Source organism: Lagopus muta, chromosome 1 (genome assembly GCF_023343835.1).
Source record: "Lagopus muta isolate bLagMut1 chromosome 1, bLagMut1 primary, whole genome shotgun sequence".
Lineage (NCBI taxonomy): Eukaryota > Metazoa > Chordata > Aves > Galliformes > Phasianidae > Lagopus > Lagopus muta.
This window is the reverse complement of record NC_064433.1, coordinates 58,224,204-58,243,257: the sequence shown is the minus strand read 5'-3', so window position 1 is coordinate 58,243,257 and position 19,054 is coordinate 58,224,204. Positions and strand designations below refer to the sequence as shown.

At 40.7% G+C, this 19,054-nt stretch overlaps 1 protein-coding gene across 6 annotated transcripts in view; it reads left to right on the top strand.

Annotated features, from left to right (window-relative positions):
- Positions 1–19,054, top strand: part of FGD4 (FYVE, RhoGEF and PH domain containing 4) — a 116,424-nt gene that overhangs the window by 51,096 nt on the left and 46,274 nt on the right. Inside the window, exon 1 of one of the 6 annotated variants that reach the window (XM_048934330.1) lies at positions 446–839. The exons of 4 other annotated variants lie outside the window; for them this stretch is intronic. In XM_048934330.1, coding sequence (XP_048790287.1) covers positions 773–839 — 67 coding nt within the window. In that variant the 5' untranslated portion in view covers positions 446–772. Of the gene's footprint in view, positions 1–445; positions 840–6,064; positions 6,397–19,054 lie in introns of those variants that run through there. One more of the 6 variants, XM_048934332.1, reaches the window with a different exon arrangement.

Here is a 19,054-nt window from a genome sequence, read left to right as displayed (position 1 = left end):
CTGTAGTCACTTCCTCTTCCCTAAATTGCAACATGAGACTTTTCTTTCAATTTTGTAGAAACTAGCCAGATTAAAAATATTAAGAACAGGAAGTGTAAGAAATAGAAAACTGTTGAGCTATTTTTTTATTTTTATTTTTACTGGACAATCAAACTCAGTTAATAAGGCAAAGCCTTTGTCCACTTCTCCTATTTTAAATCAAAGTTCTTTTAGCAGTTGATGATCTTTCTAGTAGAGAAGATTACTTGAACAATGAACCACAGTTTCCTGGATTTTTTGTAAATATGAGAAATAGTTGAAGTTACAGAAGCACGGCTTTATATGGTTAGGAGATGGCAGTCAAACAGGCTGCTGAAACATCTTCAGGAGATGTCCTTATTTTTGTAGAACTATGAGCATTTAATTATTTCTTTGGAGGGCGTTGTGTTGCTTGTATGCTTCAAGTAAATTGCAGACACTGAGATTCGACAATGACAAATGCTGTGCAAACATAGGACAAAAAGGCAGACTTTTCCCTTAAGAACTCCTTTTACATGTCCTTTGGGCTTTTGTGCAGCTACTGGCTCTTCCTTTGGAGCATGTGTTACAGCTGAGCTGGAGGGGGGAAAAAAGGATGGAAAAATACTGATGTTTGCTTTCGAATTGTGGCATGGCAACTACTCATCTCACCTTCCTTGGTATTGCTTGTTTCAAACCCAAATCCTTGCACGTGAGCCAGGAGAGCTGTGCCCTTGGCACAGGATGGGGAAAGCCATGGATGTGACAACAGGCAATGAGTTCATTGCCTCCCATGGCTGCATGGAACCGATGGAATAGTTTTTGTTCTCAGAACTGGAAGGGTAAGTGCCATTATAACACAATTGTTTCTGTTATGCTGCAGATCCAGGATCTCTCATAATGTTTCTCACCCGTGGTGGCTGACTTATCTAGTTAAGGTCCTGTTGTTGGTTTTTGTTATGGTAGTCCTAAACACTCATTTCTAAACTGCCTTCACACTCAGCCCGCTGCTGTCTGGATTTATCCTTGTTCATTTTAATCCTTGGTCACTTGTTTCTGTAGGTCACTTGCTGAATCTAGAAGTTTGTTCCCCATTTTATTTTTTGGTGGGTACGTGCAAAACTTGAGTTGTACCATTGCTTCTTCCCTCCTCACATGACTGGATGGCAAAGCCTCAGGAACGCGGTTTAATGAGACAGAATGTTACTAGGTTTGCTTACTGGAAGAAATTTGTCCTCTATCTCCCTTTCTCCTTCTGTTGGCACTGAAGATAATCTGACCCCATAGGCCAGCTCAGCCTGCTAAGTTATCATACCAATCCAAGGGAAAATTAGTATGTTTCTGGCAGATTAGTGATCTGAACTGGCTTTTGGCACTGCCAGAGAAGACTCTCAGCAAGGTGAGGAAGAGCAGCATGTCCCTTCATCAACCAGTAGCTTGACATAACCATCCTCTTGGGCTGCTCACTGATTATCTTGCCTTGCCTGTCCTGAGGATATTGGGCAATCATGCATGAATTTCACCCTTTGTGTACCCATTCAGGGCTTCCTGTCAACGCTTCACAGCTACTGCATTCAGTCATCATTAACCTCTGCAGTCACGGGCTGTCCCCCACTACTGCCCCCGGATGAGATGTCAGAGCTGAGTTAATGTGACAGGCTGGCACTGGTATGAGCACTTCTGTTCCTGCTGAGCTGTGCAGTGCTGTGATTTCCACTATGCACCTCACAGAGCTTGTCACCTTGTAGAAAGCACTGGTTCAGCTTGCTGACCTGAAAGAAAACTGTTTGCTTTGCTGATGGAGATTTTCCTGCTGGGTTACATTGGCTAATCTTGGGCTGATGTTTTGATAACAGTGAATCTTGACTATAGCTGCAAGGGGGGAATGATGGGAGTACGATCAGTTTGTGTACTAGAACCATTAGACTGAAACACATCTGTAACACAACCCACATCCTTGAGGGTGTTATCTTCTCCCTTCCTTGGCAGAGGGGAAACTTCTGAACATCTGTATGGTAGTTTTCCGCATATGCAGATCCTAACAGCTGGCTGCTTGACTTCTTAAGCCATTTATTTTGTTGCCACGCTCAGCTTCTGCAGTTTTACTGTCCATTTGTTGCACGGACTTCCTGCCTTTGATTGCCATGTACTGCACTACTGACAACAGGAACCACAGAGCACCAGTGGTAGGACTATTTTGGGCTTCTGCATTTGTCTGAAGCCTCAGTACACTAGGCAGTGCTCAGACAGCAGGCAGATGATAGCCTGCACATCAGCCCAGCAAGAAGGTGCAGCAGGAGGAGGAGAAAGCAGCTGCCCCTCTGCTAAGCATGCCTGGCAGTGGTTTGTATCCAGCATCCAGCATTGCATCACTTTTTACTGATCTTACACTATTCCAAGAAGCAAGAAAAGGACAGCGCAAGGAAGGACTGACAGGAGAGTGGACTTCTTTGGGGTGAAGGTCTACAGTACCTTGCCAGCTAATCCCATTACCTGATGAACAGTGAGGAGCCAAGCCAAACCCTCGCTGTAGATTATTGCAGAGGTTTTAAATCTGACTTTTAGCAGCACCTTGAAAACTGTTACGGATTAGTGACAAAGCATGCCTTTGTTTTTACCCAGGACCAAATTGCCATGTTTTTGAAGAACTGGGGTAGAAAGGAAAAGGGAGAAGGTTAGTAACAGTGTGGAACAACTGTATCTACCTTATAGGAGCCATGTAAAAGGTGCCTTTTAGTTGTTGCGGTTTTAAGTCTCTTCTTGGAGAGATACTTAAAGATCTGTCACAGAAAAAAAAAAAGAGGGTGTGCTTTCAAGGTAGAGAGCACTGATATTTTGGAATTCAGAAGTGCTTTTGCCAAGTTCTATACTAGAAGGCTCTTGGGTTACTGATCATTCAGGTGGGACAAAAATCACTTTTTTTCCATCACTGGCTTGAAGAAACTTCATGTCATATTCTGACGCACTGTTCTCAGCAAAACTCTTCCAACACAGTGCTTGAAGTGGATCTGCAGTAGGAAGCCAGTTAAAGGCAGGCAGGCTGAATGTTGGTCTGTGATTCACTGTCACATGAGCTGATTTGTTTCCAGGGGTGTGTGTCAGTGTGGAATGTTGCCCATGTAGCTCTTCAATACTTCGTTCAACTTTTCAGATTTCCTGAGTGCTCATGATCACATGACTTTCCTCAGCTACAGCTTCATCAAATTCAGAATATTCCAAGAGGTAAATAATTTGTGCCCCCCTTAGCTGCAAAGTGGGAGAAGCGCTAAGAGAGTTTGTAAAGTTTAGTTTCCAGAGTGCCTGGAGGTGGAAAACAGAGTAAATGTCCTGTATTTACTGTGAGACATCTGTAAAAATGCTTTAGAACTGGAGTGTTGAAGTCCGATGATTTTGTGCTGAGAAAACTCAGTGTGGTAGAACGTCACTCATTTAGTGTGGACCAAACCCACAGTGGTTTTAGTTTCAATAGTTATTTTATTCGTATGTATTAAATGACATCAGCTATGCAGTGGTATGATTTTAATTACCTACTAATGAGAACATTTCATTTAACTAGCTATTCTCCATGCCCATTATCTGATTTTAAAGAAATTTAATAAAATTAACTTTATTCCTTAGTTTATTTACTATAAAGTTCATAGGCATGTTCTAATGAAAGGTAAGACATAGCTGTGCCTCTTGACAATGTGCTGACAATTAATATGACATTTGAGTGTAGGTTGTACTTTGTACTATCTCTGTTCTTGTGTAAGCAAAGCTGGATATAAAACTCATGTGAAACCAGGGGAATAGGTTAACAAGATGTCCCCATTGTATCTGTTCTAATCTTCCCTAAGTCCCCTTATCTGCTAGCTAGTCAAACAAAGATAAAACAATTAATCTTTTACCTTTTTTAAGATGGAGGAGCTTAGCATGTGTTTCGAAGTTATGTCTTGGAGATGCCTTTCTATCTGTTTTAACGTTGCTTCTTGAAATGAAATAAAATTCACAATTTCCTTCAACTTTGTAAAATTCTTTCTTTACTGGAGAAAATCAGTTGCTGTAGTTGCTCTTTTTGAGTTTGCTCTTTTTGCAAGTGATGGAGTTATTGAATGGGTAGAAGATGGGCCCTACAGAGCAGGTCAGAACTCTGATCTGGTGTCTTCTGTGCTTTCCATCTCGGGGGTGTGCCTCTCACCTTAGACTTTTGGGGTATCAGCAGAACCTGACAGCTCAAATGTCATCCCTCCCACACAGCTCGTGTGAAAGAGTTTGAAACAGTTGTGGTACCCACAAAAAGGAGAGTTGGTGGCTTTTTGCAGCACTGCTCTGATGACCCCTCACCTTTTCTTCCCTTATGGTGGTCAGTAACTCACATTTATATAATTGTTCTTGCTTTTAATATTATTTTGCAGCCATTTCTTTTAGTTTTCCAACCCACTGTGTTGCTTGTGTGAGAATGGAAAACTTTAATGCTGGATCCCATCTGCATTTAAAATCTGCCATCTACTTCTGTAACATACATTATCAGTGTCTGTCCTGGGTTAGAAAGGGTGCATCAGGTTGTAGGAAGACTGGCAAAATCACTGGCAAGTGGACAAAACAGGCTGATGGGGAAAGTGTGTTCTTTAAAATGTGGGAAACAAAGGAAAATGTTATCTTCTCTGCAAAGGCTTTTCTGGAGAGAAGCGGTGTTCTGTTGTAGGCTTCTTCCCTCTGGAAGCCCAAGTAAGGATGTGGTCTTTGAATTACTGGAGATGAACTTCGGAACAGACACATAACCCTTGCATTGGGTTTCTTAATCTAGTCTCTTAGTCCGTTGTTTCATCAACTTTGTCATATAGTCACTTTTTGAGTTAATGGTGTATTGATGACCCAAGTTAGTGAGATCTGTGTCTTTAAAAGATCCTGGGACCCTAGGGTTACTGGCTAGTAGTGACAAGTATGACAAATTGCAGTTTCCACTTTTAGCTGTTAATAAAACACATGCCCACAACAAAAACAATACATGAGAGTCTGTGTCAAAGTGCTAAAAAAGGGTTCCATTTAGGTTTCATAGCTGTGTGCACAGAACTCGAGCCTCCTCGTCTTGAGAAGAAAAATGTGCCAAAGTTTTGAAGTCAGTAGGGAAAAACAGTTGTTTTCACTGGTTTTGGCAAAAATCCTTTTGCTCAACATCTGTAGTAGAAAGGAAATAATTAGCTGCCCTCATCCAGTGAGCTGTCTCTTCAGTGAAAAACAGATATTCATAACAGTGGATTGTTTTGCAAGTGCATTCCCTGTAACCCTTGGTAGTTGTCCTTTAAAGCAGTTCTGCAGAGGCTTGCTTGTGCGTAGCCTTGAACATGAGGCTGAGGAGTGGACCTTGGAGGAAGGAGCTGCAGGGAGATATGGTTTGGAGCTGTGGTTGGAGCTGACCTCAGCTGCAGTGAATGAAGAGCTGGTTGCTGTATTCTGATTCATATTATCCAAATTGACAGGGCTGGACTATAAATCCTAGTTTCTTTCTCCTCCTGGTATAACTGCGGGCCAGCCTGGGATCACGTGATAGGAGAGCTCACATGTGAGCAACAACAAAATGCTACTTGCTGTAACTTCTCTTTTCAGTCAGTCCTTTCACTTTTTGAACATTTGCATTTGCACAGTTCAGAATTCATTGTAATCTCTTTGTTTTGTACCCTTGGGCACAGGATCTAGTTTGTGCCATTTAAAAATTGATTTCAAGAGATTGCAGGGAGCTTTAATCTGTGCCAAATGGGATAGCATTTTTCATGAAAAGAAGACTTTTCTGGTCACTGCGTCAGCATCCTGCACATTGTGTTTACATTGTTCTAGGAATAAGTTTACATACACATTAAACAGGGGAAAATACTATTAGAAACATGCACGATGCTCTGTAAATGGAGAACAAAGTCCCAAGCACAGAGTCACTACTTGTCCTTTAACCTTGACACTGCTTTATTTTCAAAGAGCAACGCAGTTTATAGAGGCAAAACTTCTATAGCAGCAGCTGGGTCATTAGACAAAACAATTTACAGTCGTCCCTCCTCCTCTCTCTCCTCCCTCTCCTCCCTTCTCCAGCAGTGTGTCGTTACATAAGCTGATTTCTTTGTTTTTCCTCTTTAATAGTGAGCAGGCTTTACTCCTTTCTCTGAGCTGACTGGCTTGCAAGCTTACGTTTTTCCTCTCAAAACAGGCTGGCCTTCAAAGAGGAGGAGCACAGTGTAATTGAAAGAGCTGGCCTGTAAACTGCCGGCGTACGCTGCAAGAAGCTCTTTCTGACAGCTCACAGTCGTGTAAATAGGATGCATGGGAGCGTGCCATAGGGTTATTACTGTTGTGAAAGCAATTCCTCGTGCAGTGTTACCGGAATAGATTAAAAAAATAATAATAATTTTTAAAAAATGTCTTCTGAACCAGGTAAGATTGAATGGGATGCTTCTGTTAAACCTTATCTCTTCAAGGCTTGGGGAATTTGGCCAGAGGCACGAGTCAGGTTTTCTAGAGGGGTGCCTTGTAGCAAATAAACATGTTAAAATCCAGCTGCTGTGAGGCAATACAACAGGAATGTGATGGTGTCTTTTTGCTCCTTTTCTGAGTAAATGAGATTGCAGTTGCTTGAGCTGCTTGCCCAGTAAATCTGCCACACGGAGAACTGTGTTACTTTTGGCTCATTCTGCAGTTGCTTTCACTAGCTAAAGACTTTCTAAAGCAAATCAGTTTTGTGATGTTTATTTCTACTTTTGACACATTTGCCAGGCTTATAGAGATCTCTTCATAGCTGCAAGGTTTCTATGGTGCACTTCTGTGAATCAGCAGTTGAAATCTCTCTCTTATTGTTTTAGCAAATAGGTGTACACTTCTGACATGCTTAGCTTTTCTTACAGTGATCTTGCAATAATCCATTTAACTTGCACTTAGACTACTATTAATATACAGAATAGGATATTTTCTTATTCTTCCTTCTCGCACCCTTTGAAAGGTGTGAGGTTTTGCACTGCAAATATGTTTCTAACTTCTAAGAATACTTTTGAAATTTCTGCCCTACGTGTGAGTGCATTTTGCAGTTCTGAGAAAAGTTCAGCTTAGGGTAAGTTGAATTAACAGGGCTTGTATTCAGCTCTAACAGCTACGTGTTTTTATTTCAGTTCTCCACAGAGCTACAGGTGAAATACGACTGTGGGAGGTTTGGGTTCAGCATGTTAGTTTCCCTCTGGAAAGCATTCTGGGAGTGAATAGAGGAAATGAAATGATTGCATGGGTAAACTTAAGGGATTTGCTAGAGAAGCTTGGAACAGATGCATGTAAATGTCTCTGCTTCCTGACTTCATTGGTGGTGGGCATCTGATTTTTCATGCCTACAAAGAGCACTTGTTCTAAAATTTTATCCCGCTTCCTTATCTGTTTCATTACTCTTTTCCCTCTAGATATTGATGACCCCTTGACAGAATGGGAATCATACTTTTACTCTCGTTCTTTGTGTATCACTTTTCTGAAACCTGAGAAAATTGTACATATGGTTGTAGGAAGCTTTTTTTTATTCCCCCCCTCCCCACAAATCTTAAGAACAGTTTTCTGGGCCCTGGAACGGGTTGCCCAGGGAGGTTGTGGATGCCCCGTCCTTGGACGTGTTTAAGGCCAGGTTGGACGGGGTCCTGGGCAACCTGATCTGAATATGTATGTTTGGTGGCCCTGCTAGGCAGGGGGGTTGGAACTACATGATCCTTGGGGTCCCTTCCAACCCGGGTGATTCTGTGATTCTGTGATTCTGTGATTCTGTGATTCTGTGATTCTGTGATTCTGTGATTCTGTGATTCTGTGATTCTGTGATTCTCTTCCTGTAAATCCAACACATAACCCTGGTGGATTTTCAGGAAGCTCAATGGAGTGCCATGACTACTATTTCTGCTATTGCGACTTGTCTTTCTTTTTGCCCTTTGCTTTATATTTGGTGATTTCATCTGGCAGAGGCCTACACCATACTTAGTTGTAACAGTGGCAATCTGAATGTAAAGGACACTGGTCAAGCTGTGATCTCTGAGTATACCCAGAGATTGTGGCGTTTTTCAGGCAGTGTCTTTGCTTCAACTCTGATTATGAGTTACATTAAAGCAGTTAGGACACTTTGCTTGAAGGGCTAGCAGAAGGAGCTTCTAGCAGTTTGCTTTTAGAGCATGTAAGTATTTCATAGCATAACCTTTTCCAAATGGTATCAGGAGACCAAAGTACATAGACAGTATGCATAGAAAAGGTGATATGAAGTAGTTCCAGTCTGTGCAGGTTTGAAATCAAGCAAATATCCCTTGACATTCCTATATTGCATCAGAAAGACATCTGGAGTTACTGTTTCTGCTGTCTCTTGCTGGAGTGCTGTCTGCTTACAGTCAGAGGTGGGTGAGATGGAATCACTGAACCAGAAGGGATGCCTAGTCAGGGATGTAAATTCACACATCACTTTAATCACTTCTCCAGCAAGGTCAAAAACATGCAGTTGAGAGCGTGTCCCATAGCCTAAGCAAAAGAATTCTTCAAAGTATTGAAGGCCAAATAGATGAATTCTGTAGAGCATACCTTTTCGCAAGCTCCGGTGTTTTGGAAGAAAGGATCTTTGTGGCTTTCTTCTTATTCACTATAAGGTGAAAGCATCACTGACAAACCGATCTCAGGCAAAGTGCTTATGCAAAGTTCAATGACACTGTGACCCATAGAAGTCACCAGAGAGCTAGGTGTTCTCCTTAGCACCATCACTTCGCTTTGCTCTGCCACTGCAGCCCCCAGAGTCTTCTGCAAGTCTTTTCCATGCTAGGTGCTATGTAAACAGAGAAAGCCAGCCTGATGGTTTACGTCAGTGCTTGTAAACCTAGTGAAATTGTTGAGTCTTTACTAAAAATACAAACTAGCTATGGCATGCTTCTTTGCCCCTGTCCTTCCTGCCTGCTCTGTGCTTATGATCATTATAAGACAAAAGCATTAAAACCTTAAGGAGTGTAAATGTAGAGCCTGTGTTCCTAACAGTTGGACAGGCGATACTTGTCAGGGAGGAGAGCAGGCTGTTAGAAAGCACAATCTTTGCTTTATTTTGTTGTAAAAATATTTAACATATTGTGACTGCTCTCACTTGCTTGTGAAGAAGCCCATACAAGAACAGCGTGTCACTTGGTTGGGGGGAGAGTGGAGAAAGGAAAAAGAAGGAGGGGAGCAACAACTGAGTAAGGTCATAAAAGGTGGAGAGGGCCTGGAGTGCTGCCAAAACTTGCACTGTGAAAGAAATGGAACGTTTAGTCTTAGACAAATGTTATGAGATTTATGTGGGCTGGTTTTTATGAGGATTAATTTAATAGATTTTGTTTGGAAGACTTTCTTCCCCAACAGCAAACTTGCGGGTTTTTTGTTTGTTTGTTTGGTTTGGTTTTAATGAATATTTTTATACTCTCTTCTGATGCTGTACACTGAGACTTAAAGAAAAATGATAAATATTGCATAGGAGTCCTTGTGGTAGGGCTGCAATTCTGTGAGCAGCTCACCTGATCAAATGGGAGAGTGCTGCCAAGGGGCTGCCCAGTCCTTCTTTTAGACTTTCTCAAGCCATTTCAGCTCACACACAGGAGAAAACGAGTATAATAAAAAGAGTATTGTTTTCTGCTGGGATTCCATTGGCCTGGAGTTAAATCCAAGAAGTATTAGAATTGGTAAGAAGTAAGTGGTGAGAATTCAGAGGATGGTGTGGGAACGAGGGGATAAAGTATCCTTGTCTTTTTTGGTCTGTCCAAAGACCATAAACATTTTCATTTTCAGAACGTGCACAAAGTGAAAAGTTGCATGGCCTTTAAATGTGCTGGACAGAACTTGAGCTCTTTTAAATTTGTATCTGTTTATGAAGTGCTGGTGGGCTTAATGTATTTTTTCTTCTGCATGACCTTTTCTTAAAGATTTCCTATCCATTTGCTCATTTGAAGATAGGGAAGTGATTTAAACAATCATCTGACTGTTGAACTTTTTGGAACAGAGTGGTAATATTCATCCCAGTCTTCATGAAGAAAAATACTGTAATTTCCAAATTAAGTTTTATGAGATGACATTTTAAATTCATCATATAGTTATTATTTTTTCAAATATATTTTAGATAGGATTCTGGAAAAGAGAAGATGGAGAAATAAATAAAATTGCTGTGAATTTGTTTATCTTGGCTATTTCATAGCATAAAATGTATGATGTTGAAGAGGTGATGGCACTGATGTGCAGGTCTGTTAAGCTGAAGGGAGCTCTGTGGCCAGCAGCACAAGCAGGAGTTATCTCTGGTAGTGTCAGGCTAAGGCTCTGTTCCCCATTTGGATTCCAGGCAATATGCATTCTTCCATAAGGATAATTAGAAACCGGTAAGTTAGCATTATGATCTCTCTGTCTTCTTCTGTAGGCAAGATGCCACATACAAACTGTCATGATTGTGGTAGGTTCTGAGGAGATTGCACAAGACAAGAAGGTCCTTCTTAAATAATTTCAAGAAGGCCCTAAGTGTACTTCAACCAGGCTTTTCATGGCTATTCTTACTTTTTTTTTCCCCCCCCTAACCAGGTCAAAAGCAGGAAGTGCTTGAATTCTTGTGAAGTGTCCAGCTTTGGGTTCTTTATATTTCTGTTTTGGTTCAGTGAGCCATTCCCAGGGAGCTGCTTGTTTTTCTCTGTCTTGTAGATGATGGTTGTTAATTACTTGGCGAGGAAGACTGGAGTGCTCCAGGAGGCTGACAGCGGGCTGTGTGCCCCTCGCACAGGGAAGGAAAAGCATTCTCAGCTGAACAGCTGGAGCAGCATGCAGCTGCACTGCTGGTACTTATTTATGGGACTGCAGCCACATGTTTCACTCCATCCTCCCTTTGTCCTTTATCAAGTGCACAGTTTTAAGCATATTTTTAACCTTTCAAATAACGGAAAGTGTGCCTGGTATCCTGTTGTGGTGCTATTGTGCAGTTATCACCCTGCAGCCTGCTCTTTAATTACAGCATATTATTTCAAGTTTTGACTCACGTATTTTTAAAGAAGAGATTTTTGATTTTTATTCCCTCTCCCTCCTGTTTCCTCCAACTGTAATGTCTGAGAAGTGATTCAGTAGAATTAACATTATCTAGTGGCTGCTTTCCTCTGAGAAAGGAGCTTTGTTTTCCTTTCACATTTGCGTCCTTGCCCAAGCTCCAGTGCATCTAAGGTGAATGAAAGAATGTGGAGGAGAGCTAGTTGCTGCTATTTTTCTACTGGGATTACATTTTTGATGGCTTAACCTTTCCAGACTGCATCCTGAAGCTAGATGCATGCCAGTACTGGTGCAAAGAAAGCGCTGGCAGCAGGCAGCTGGGAGGGAGGGGAGTGGGTAGAACAACTCATATCCAAGCAGGCTGGCTCTCGGATGGTTTTGGGCTGTCTCATCTGGCTTGACACACTGTGACCGCCTCAGCAGCTGGATATGGGAAGTACTTCCTATCAGGGATAATTTTATTGGCTGGTATAGAATAATGGACTTCTGTTTGAATCTTTGGCCATTCTGCATTTCAGACAAAATACATATGTATTTATACCTTTAAATTGCTTGAATGCTGTTAGCGTGTATGCTTATAAACATGTGCTCAGATCTTCAGAAATAATACATGCTAGTTATACTTTGAACCTACTGTAATTAGACTGTTTTTTTTTCCTGTGGGTCTGTGGTGTTCAGCATCCTGTTTCTAAAAATGTTTTCTGAGTAATTAATCCTTTAGAAACAGAACTAGCTGAATTTCTCTCAAAGCATATGTATGTTTTCTAAAATAACTCTAAGTTGAGATTAATATGAAATAACTGCACAGATAACTGGGCAGAGTAGAAGATGAAATCTCTGTGACTGAATTGCTAGAGAAGTCTTCTCAAGGAGGGTACATGATAAAAATGGTAGAATTTATATTTAGATCATAGTTACAATCATAGAATCCTTAGAGCTGGAAGGGACTTCTAAAGGCCATCTAGTTCAACAACCCTGCAACGAACAGGGACACCACAGCTAGATCAGGTTGCCCAGGGCCTGATCCAGCCTTGCCTTGAAAGTCATCAGGAGCAGGGCATCAACTGCGACACTACATAACCTGTTCCAGCTCCTCACCACTGTCACTGTAAAATATTTTTTCCGTATTTCCAACCTAAATCTCCCCTCTTTGAGCTAGAAACCATTTCCCCTTGCTCTATCACAAAAAGGCCTGCTAAAAAGTCCGTCCCTTTCTTTCCTGTAGCTCCTTTTAGACACTTCTGCTATCAGGTCACCTTGCAGCCTTCTCCTCTCCAGGCTGAATAGCCCCAGCTCTCTGTCTGTCCTTGTAGGAGAGGTGTTCCACTCTGTGGATTGTTTCTGTGGCCCTTTTCTGGATGTGCTCCAACAAGTCTATGTCAATCCTGTACTGAGGACTTTAGATCTGAATGCAGTATTCCAGGGCAGATCTCTCCAGTGCAGAGCAGAGGGGCAGGATCACCTCCCTCACCCTGCTGGCCAGCCTCTCATCTTTTGATGCAAACTATTTATCTTCTTAAAAAAAAAAACAAACTATTAATATTTGTCAAAAATCTAAATAATACTATTTCGTAATGGCTTGTAATTTACAGAAGGGGAAGACTTTTTCATTCTCTGAGTTTGTTATTGCTCTTGCAGAATATTTCAGTGTACAATCTTGAAAACTTCCAATGGTCTGTAGAAAATACAGATATCTGCATTTTTTCCTAACGTGACCCCAGTGCTGTAAGTGCTGTCCTTCATGTGAAGCATTGGACTGTGCTGCTTAGCACAGCGTCATGCTGGTTATCTTACATATGGTAACAGGAGGAAAATGTACCAGCTGGCAGAGGCTAGGCAGATCAAGCAAAAGAAACGTTTAGGGCTCAATGTTGCAATCCTCATTCAGACGAGTGATTCTTCAGTGATCAGTGAATCTGCATATGCAAATGGGGCATCTTATTAAGTAAGAGCTCAGGATATTTAAAAAAAATTAATGATTGCCATCTGTGTAGAATATGCTGATATCAGTTGAAAAGTCAGCAAAAAAATGTTACAGCTTAGTAAAGCAATTGCTGAGGAGACATTTCTCATCTCACAGTTCTGCAAAGAAAGATAAAAGGAAAAAACACTTCAGGGAAAACTCAGCAGAGATGCTTCTTGCTAACCTGTTGTGCAGGCAGAGTTCATGAAAATGGCTATTAATACAGAAGGAACTTGAGAAAGGCACACAAACCTTACTCAGCCCCTTCCTTACACAAACCTTACCCAGCCCCATCAAATACATGGGAAGTTGTAAAAAGATCACAAGAACAGGGATGGAAGTAAATGACCTTTAGAAAATGCTCACCAACTTTACCACAGTCGCTACAGGGAAGAGGTGGAAGCATGCAGTCAATAAGTTCCCAGGACTGTAAAATATAACTGTGTGAGGAATTTCAATCTCGGTGTTGCTATCATGTGTTATGGGACTAGCAAAAGACCGTAGTAACAAGGAGAGAGAAACTGCCTAAAATTACCTGAGGTAGAGATGAGACAGTAACAGCAGTATAGTGGAATGTGGTTTCAGGATCAACTTATTCTGCATTAACCTGGGCTGATGAAATTGCTCCAGATTAATAAATATGATTTCTTTTTTGATGTGTTGGGTTTTTTTGTTTGTTTGTTTTGTTTTTTTTTTGGTGTTCACTTGTGGTTGTCAGAAACTTTGGTAACCCTTGAATCTTAGAGATAACCTTTAGGACAAGAAAAAAAAAAATAGGGCCCACACTGCTAAGACAGATATTCATACTATTTTCTGAAAATCAGATGATAAGAGTCTCTATACTGCTACATATTTTAAAGGTAAAAGAACACTGCTTTATGTTTTCTGAATGGATTTTGGACTTGATCCCATGTTCAAATAGAAAGTGAAAGCAAGAGTTTGAGGGAATGTTTCATAATACAGTCTGTGTATGTATGTGAAAGAGCAGTTCCTGATTCCTGTAAACAGAATTTATTTTGTTCCAAGCTCTGACTGAAGTTATACATTTTTCTGGAGTTTGCTGAAGAGTTGCTTCTCTCTGATAGTTGATTTATAATCGTTATCAGCAAAACCAGTGTCTGTAAGTAGATGTGACTCATAAGGACCTTAATGAAGCACATTCTGTGGTTTTGACCGAGGACTTCAGTTGCAAGCTACTCCTCTGAAACCACAAGCTGTGCATCAGCAGCTTATTCTAAACCAATGGCATCCAGTCCAGGGAGTCCCAGAGTTGGTTACTTCTGCCTTCTCCCTCCAGCATTTCTGCTCTCTTTTGGAAGAGAGAGCAACAGATGCAGGTGTCTGGGGTCCTGCCTTCTGGAGCAGCTGCTCGGTCAGTAGCACAGCTCATGGACTTGCTACCTCCCATCCCTCTGATAGGGGAAGTCAGAGGAATAGAAAACCACAGCAGGCCAGGAGAAAGGTTTTAATGTTATCTCAGTGACTTGCAGCTTCTGCAACCTTCCATCCCTGCGGCCATCAGTAACCTCAGCTCTAGCAGTCCTCCATTCCTAAGGTGCCTCAGCATCATTTTCATCAGTGGTATCCCCTAGAGACTGGGCAGTTAGACAGCAGAAGCATTGCTAGATTGTAGATAATGTTAGGAGAGTAGTGGTCCAGCAGGGAAAAGGTGCAGAAGGTGATGACTGCAAATGCTCATTCTCAGGGTTCTCATTTTTGGAAGCCACTCACTGTTTCTTTTACTGCTGTATTTTACACAGGGAGTTAGCATTGCTACTTGTACTTCTATCAAATTAACTTTTATTTTAAAGACTCTGCATGCTGAAAGTGGTTTTCTTGGCTTGCTTTGCATTCCCTTTCCTCTTGTTGCATCTCTGCATTCCTTATTTCAGAACATGTCCTTCTAATGAGGTTATATTGGAATCCCTGCATGTTGTATGAAGAAACTGTAATTTTTTTCTAAAGAAATCAAATGGCTATTTCCTGGACTGAGCCCAGAAATGAAGTCTCGTACAGTGCCTTTCATTTTATTGGAAGAGCACCAGCAGTGAAAGTTATGTTATTGTGCTAATCTAAAATTTAGACAAATGTTAAGAGAGAGAGAGCCCCATTAATTGCTTGCTTATTCCTTTTACTAAAACCACAGCAGATGCACAGGCCTGCTTTCATGGAAACTGCTATTAGATCAGAGCTCAAAGAACAGAGATCACAGCCAGACAGGGAGGCAGATCTACATCATGCTGAGTCTATCTGCGTTAGCCAGTGCTGGCAGAGCATCTGTATGGAATGTGAAATTCACCATTCAGCCCTTTAATTTGTGTGATACGCAGCATAGTGAGACTGAGATCAGGAGATTGTTGATGTTAAATCTTACTTCTTACATTTAGTGCTTCCTTTTAAAGGTCAGGCTCTAGATTCTTAAAGCAGGTGACCTATTAGAATGTGACGGTATTGATAGTTAATAGCCTGGCAAATATGAGCTGTTTAATAGGCAGTTACTGTAAGTACCTGTATAATCAATGAACACACAAGTGTTATAATTGAGAAATAGCAGGTCATTACACCAAAAAAGAATAGAGAGCTTCCCCTTGTCCTGGACTTGCTGAAAAACTCCAAAAGGAGAGATCTAGGGAAAGAGATTCTTCCCTGCTGATAGTCAGCTCTTAAATGTGTTCTAGGAGAGGTGGAGCCAGGCAGAATTGCCTTCACCTGTGCTCCTGTGGCTGACTCATTGCTTGCCTCAGGTGATCAAACAGAGGTTCAGGCCGTGATTCAGCAGTTCCCATACAGCACCCTGTTAGTCTAAAACTAAAAAAAAAGTGCTGTGGGAAAGACACATTGTTTCTCCCAACCAGAACAAGCATAAAATGTAAGAAAGCACAGCAAAGGCATTGTGGAGTGCTTGAGTCTCATCAACACCCACAAACTAGACCAGTGCAGTAACATGTCTTAGACCAAGCTGGTATGGGTGTGTACCTGCTTTGAATTGGGTTCTATTGTGAACACTCTGTATAAGCCACTTCAGTGAATTAGAAGTGGAATTATTTCAAAAGTCAAATAAGTTTTTCTCATTAGAATACCGTTTCTATGTGTTGCATGGTTGAACTTGCTGAAGTTTGTTTCTGTTCTCCTGTATTACTGCTTATCTGGTTGTAAGAGGCTGATGTACTTGGTGTTGTGCATACTGTAACGTGAGCTAATTCAAGCTAGAAAGAAGCTGAATAGTTTCTGATTCCCGAAAAGTATTGTGTGGCAAGTATGAGGGCTGCCTCCTATTTTGTTATGTTGGCCCACAATATCAGAGATGGTTGTTGGTGATATGGCAGTAGAGGTTGAAGCTTCCTGACAACATCTGTTACATTTTGTAGCTGTGTGACAGATGGCAGCAGAATGGCAGTATGACCAAATGGCATCTGACATGGAAGCGTATATGAAGAAAAGGTGTGTCATTGAATTCCTCCATGAGGAAAAAATAGCACCCAATGACATTTGCTGATGCTTGCTGATCAATTCTGAGACAAAACAGTGGATGTGAGCACAGCGAGGCGGCGGGTGGTGCATTTCAGCAATGATGCCGTTGTAGCAGCTGTGAAGCAGTGGGTCACTGAAATGCAAAGGCTAATGGTGGTGCCCATGTTGAAAAAAAAGCATGTTTTGTAGCTGAGAATTTGCTCAGTCAAACAGTGTTATTGTGCTCTTTGTATCTGTTTTAGTACAGATGGAAATAAATAGGAGGTATTACTTTTGGAGTGACCTATATATTTGGCGTCCAAGTTTTAAGTTCAGTAAGGATTCATCTCTTCAATTTCTTCATCAAATACTGTGAAGCATTCAGAGTTTATTAAGCAATACCAATACTTTTTTTTGCTATCTACAAGTAATACTTGTAGACTGATTTTCTCTTTGCAATAAACACTGTGAAAGTAGTAGTTAATCCTGGGAATGTCTCCATGCAGTGATATCAGAAATAAAAGCCTTAGTCTTGGAAAGTGATCTACATTTTTCTGTTGAACTTAGGATATTTTTTTTGCCTTTGTCTGGAGAACCGCTTTGCAAGAAAAATCTCTGTATTTTTCTATTTTGCAAGCATATATATCTGAACAACTCCTTTACTAAAACCTGATCTGTGTCCTAAGTTTTGCCAAGATTCCACTCTGCAAAGATAACTCTAAACCTTCTGATACTCACCCTTTATTATTTTTGACCAGCACCATATTGCAGAAAGAAAACACTTCTTCAACTCAACAGCCCTTCTGACTTCAGCTCAAGTTGTTTTTCTCTAACATTGCGTTATTAACCATCATTACAGCAGTAGCTCATCACAATAAATACTGACATTTAACCTTTAGAGCTCATCAGCTCAGTACAGGATATTAATATGAAATTTTTGTCCAGTTCTAAAGCTGCAAAGCATTTACAACTCTATCATCACTTTGATGAGAAAGGGGAAAATGTATCCAAACTCATATGTGGAATTACTTTGAGAGGATAGCATTCAATAGAATTTGGCAAAAGGTTGTTTTTTGTTTTTGTTTCATGAGAGTAACTTAGACTTCCAGACTTCCTACTTTCTTCCATACTCCTAATGTACATAGTTTGGGTTAGTCTAAGCAGTTGTTCCTAAAACATGTTTGGGTGTGCAATTAGTAGCATACATCTCGTTGTCTGGTATATGTTCCTCACAAAGAGGACAAACCCATGAGTAGTAGGTACCATGTAAGTTCTTAGAAAATTATTTTTGAGGGCAGGTTTGGGCACAGCTGTGGGTAAAATGCATGGTCTGATTTACTAGATTTCTTGCTCAGGCCTCAACAAATTATTATAAGTTCCTGTGCAAGAGTTCTTTAGCTGCCTTCTTGTCTGTACTCAGAAAACTGCTCGTCTTCATACTGTCCTTGCTACAGTTCCGCAAGTGCATAGTGAACAAGTGAAGGGTTGAATGAATCTCTTTTAGTATTAGTGCTACTTAGTGCTTTTTTGAACTGACCAGGAGATTGTAAGACAAGATTACTGTGGCTAAACTGATGTTTTTGTTACAAGTTCAGTAGAGGGAATATTAGCTGCACCTCCATATGTGATGAGGGTGAGTAGCAAGGGTGAAGCTTTGCCTTGATGCTGCATGAGAAAGTGTGGCAATATTACATCAAGGATATGGCAGCTATCCTGAGAACTTAACACACTGGTTGTATATATAGTTACATCATTTGAAAAGAAATAAACCTGATTTTGAGACTTAAATTTGCCTCCTAACAGTCACAGGAGAATAACCCTTTCCCTCATAGGCTAGGGTTACATACAGAAGTGCTGCATTTCTTTCATTCAGAATGTAGGAGTAAGATCACAGTGGAAGTAAAAAATTAAGTGGTGATGGATAAGTACAGATGGTAGGAGTAAAACAGATATGACAGAAAATCTAATGGTGTTTAGCCTGTCTTAGTGAAGCTGGGACTGCTGATAGAGGACCTATGCAATATCAAAATATTAGTTTAATCTTTTGTAAAAACAAATAAGCAATTTTTTCATGTTACTGGCATTTCAAGCTGGCTAAATATTCATGGCTTCCAGTTACTTTTAATTAAAATGCTCTGGAAAATTAGATAGTGCTTCTTAGCTTCAAACATCTTCCAGTTTTCTTGCAAATTATGATGAAAACAATTAAGTGCTTATCAAATTTGGAGTGTTTATCTTTTCTGCCAGTTATTTATTACCTCTGCTTTATCACTTGCATTCTTGCTTGAACCCATTAAAAAGTTTTAAAATCTCTCCCTTCTCTTCACTTCAGGGTATCTAATCATTCCCAATTACAAGAGGCAGAATTAGTGAAGTATTGGTGAACGAACACAGGAACTGGCTAGTATTTTGTTGCTCATTGCATTTCTCAGTTCAATCAATATCTCAGTTATTGTAACACATATAACCACAGCAACATGTGAGTGCTCCTTTAATCAGATCAGAATCAACTACAGTAGAAACCTATTTCAGCTCAGCAGAATCTGTAAGCTTTTGCAGCAAGTCTGGCATTTTGTATATGTAATTGGATTTTAAGTTGCTTTGTTGTTGCATTTCTAAAGTATAGACTGTCTTACTTAA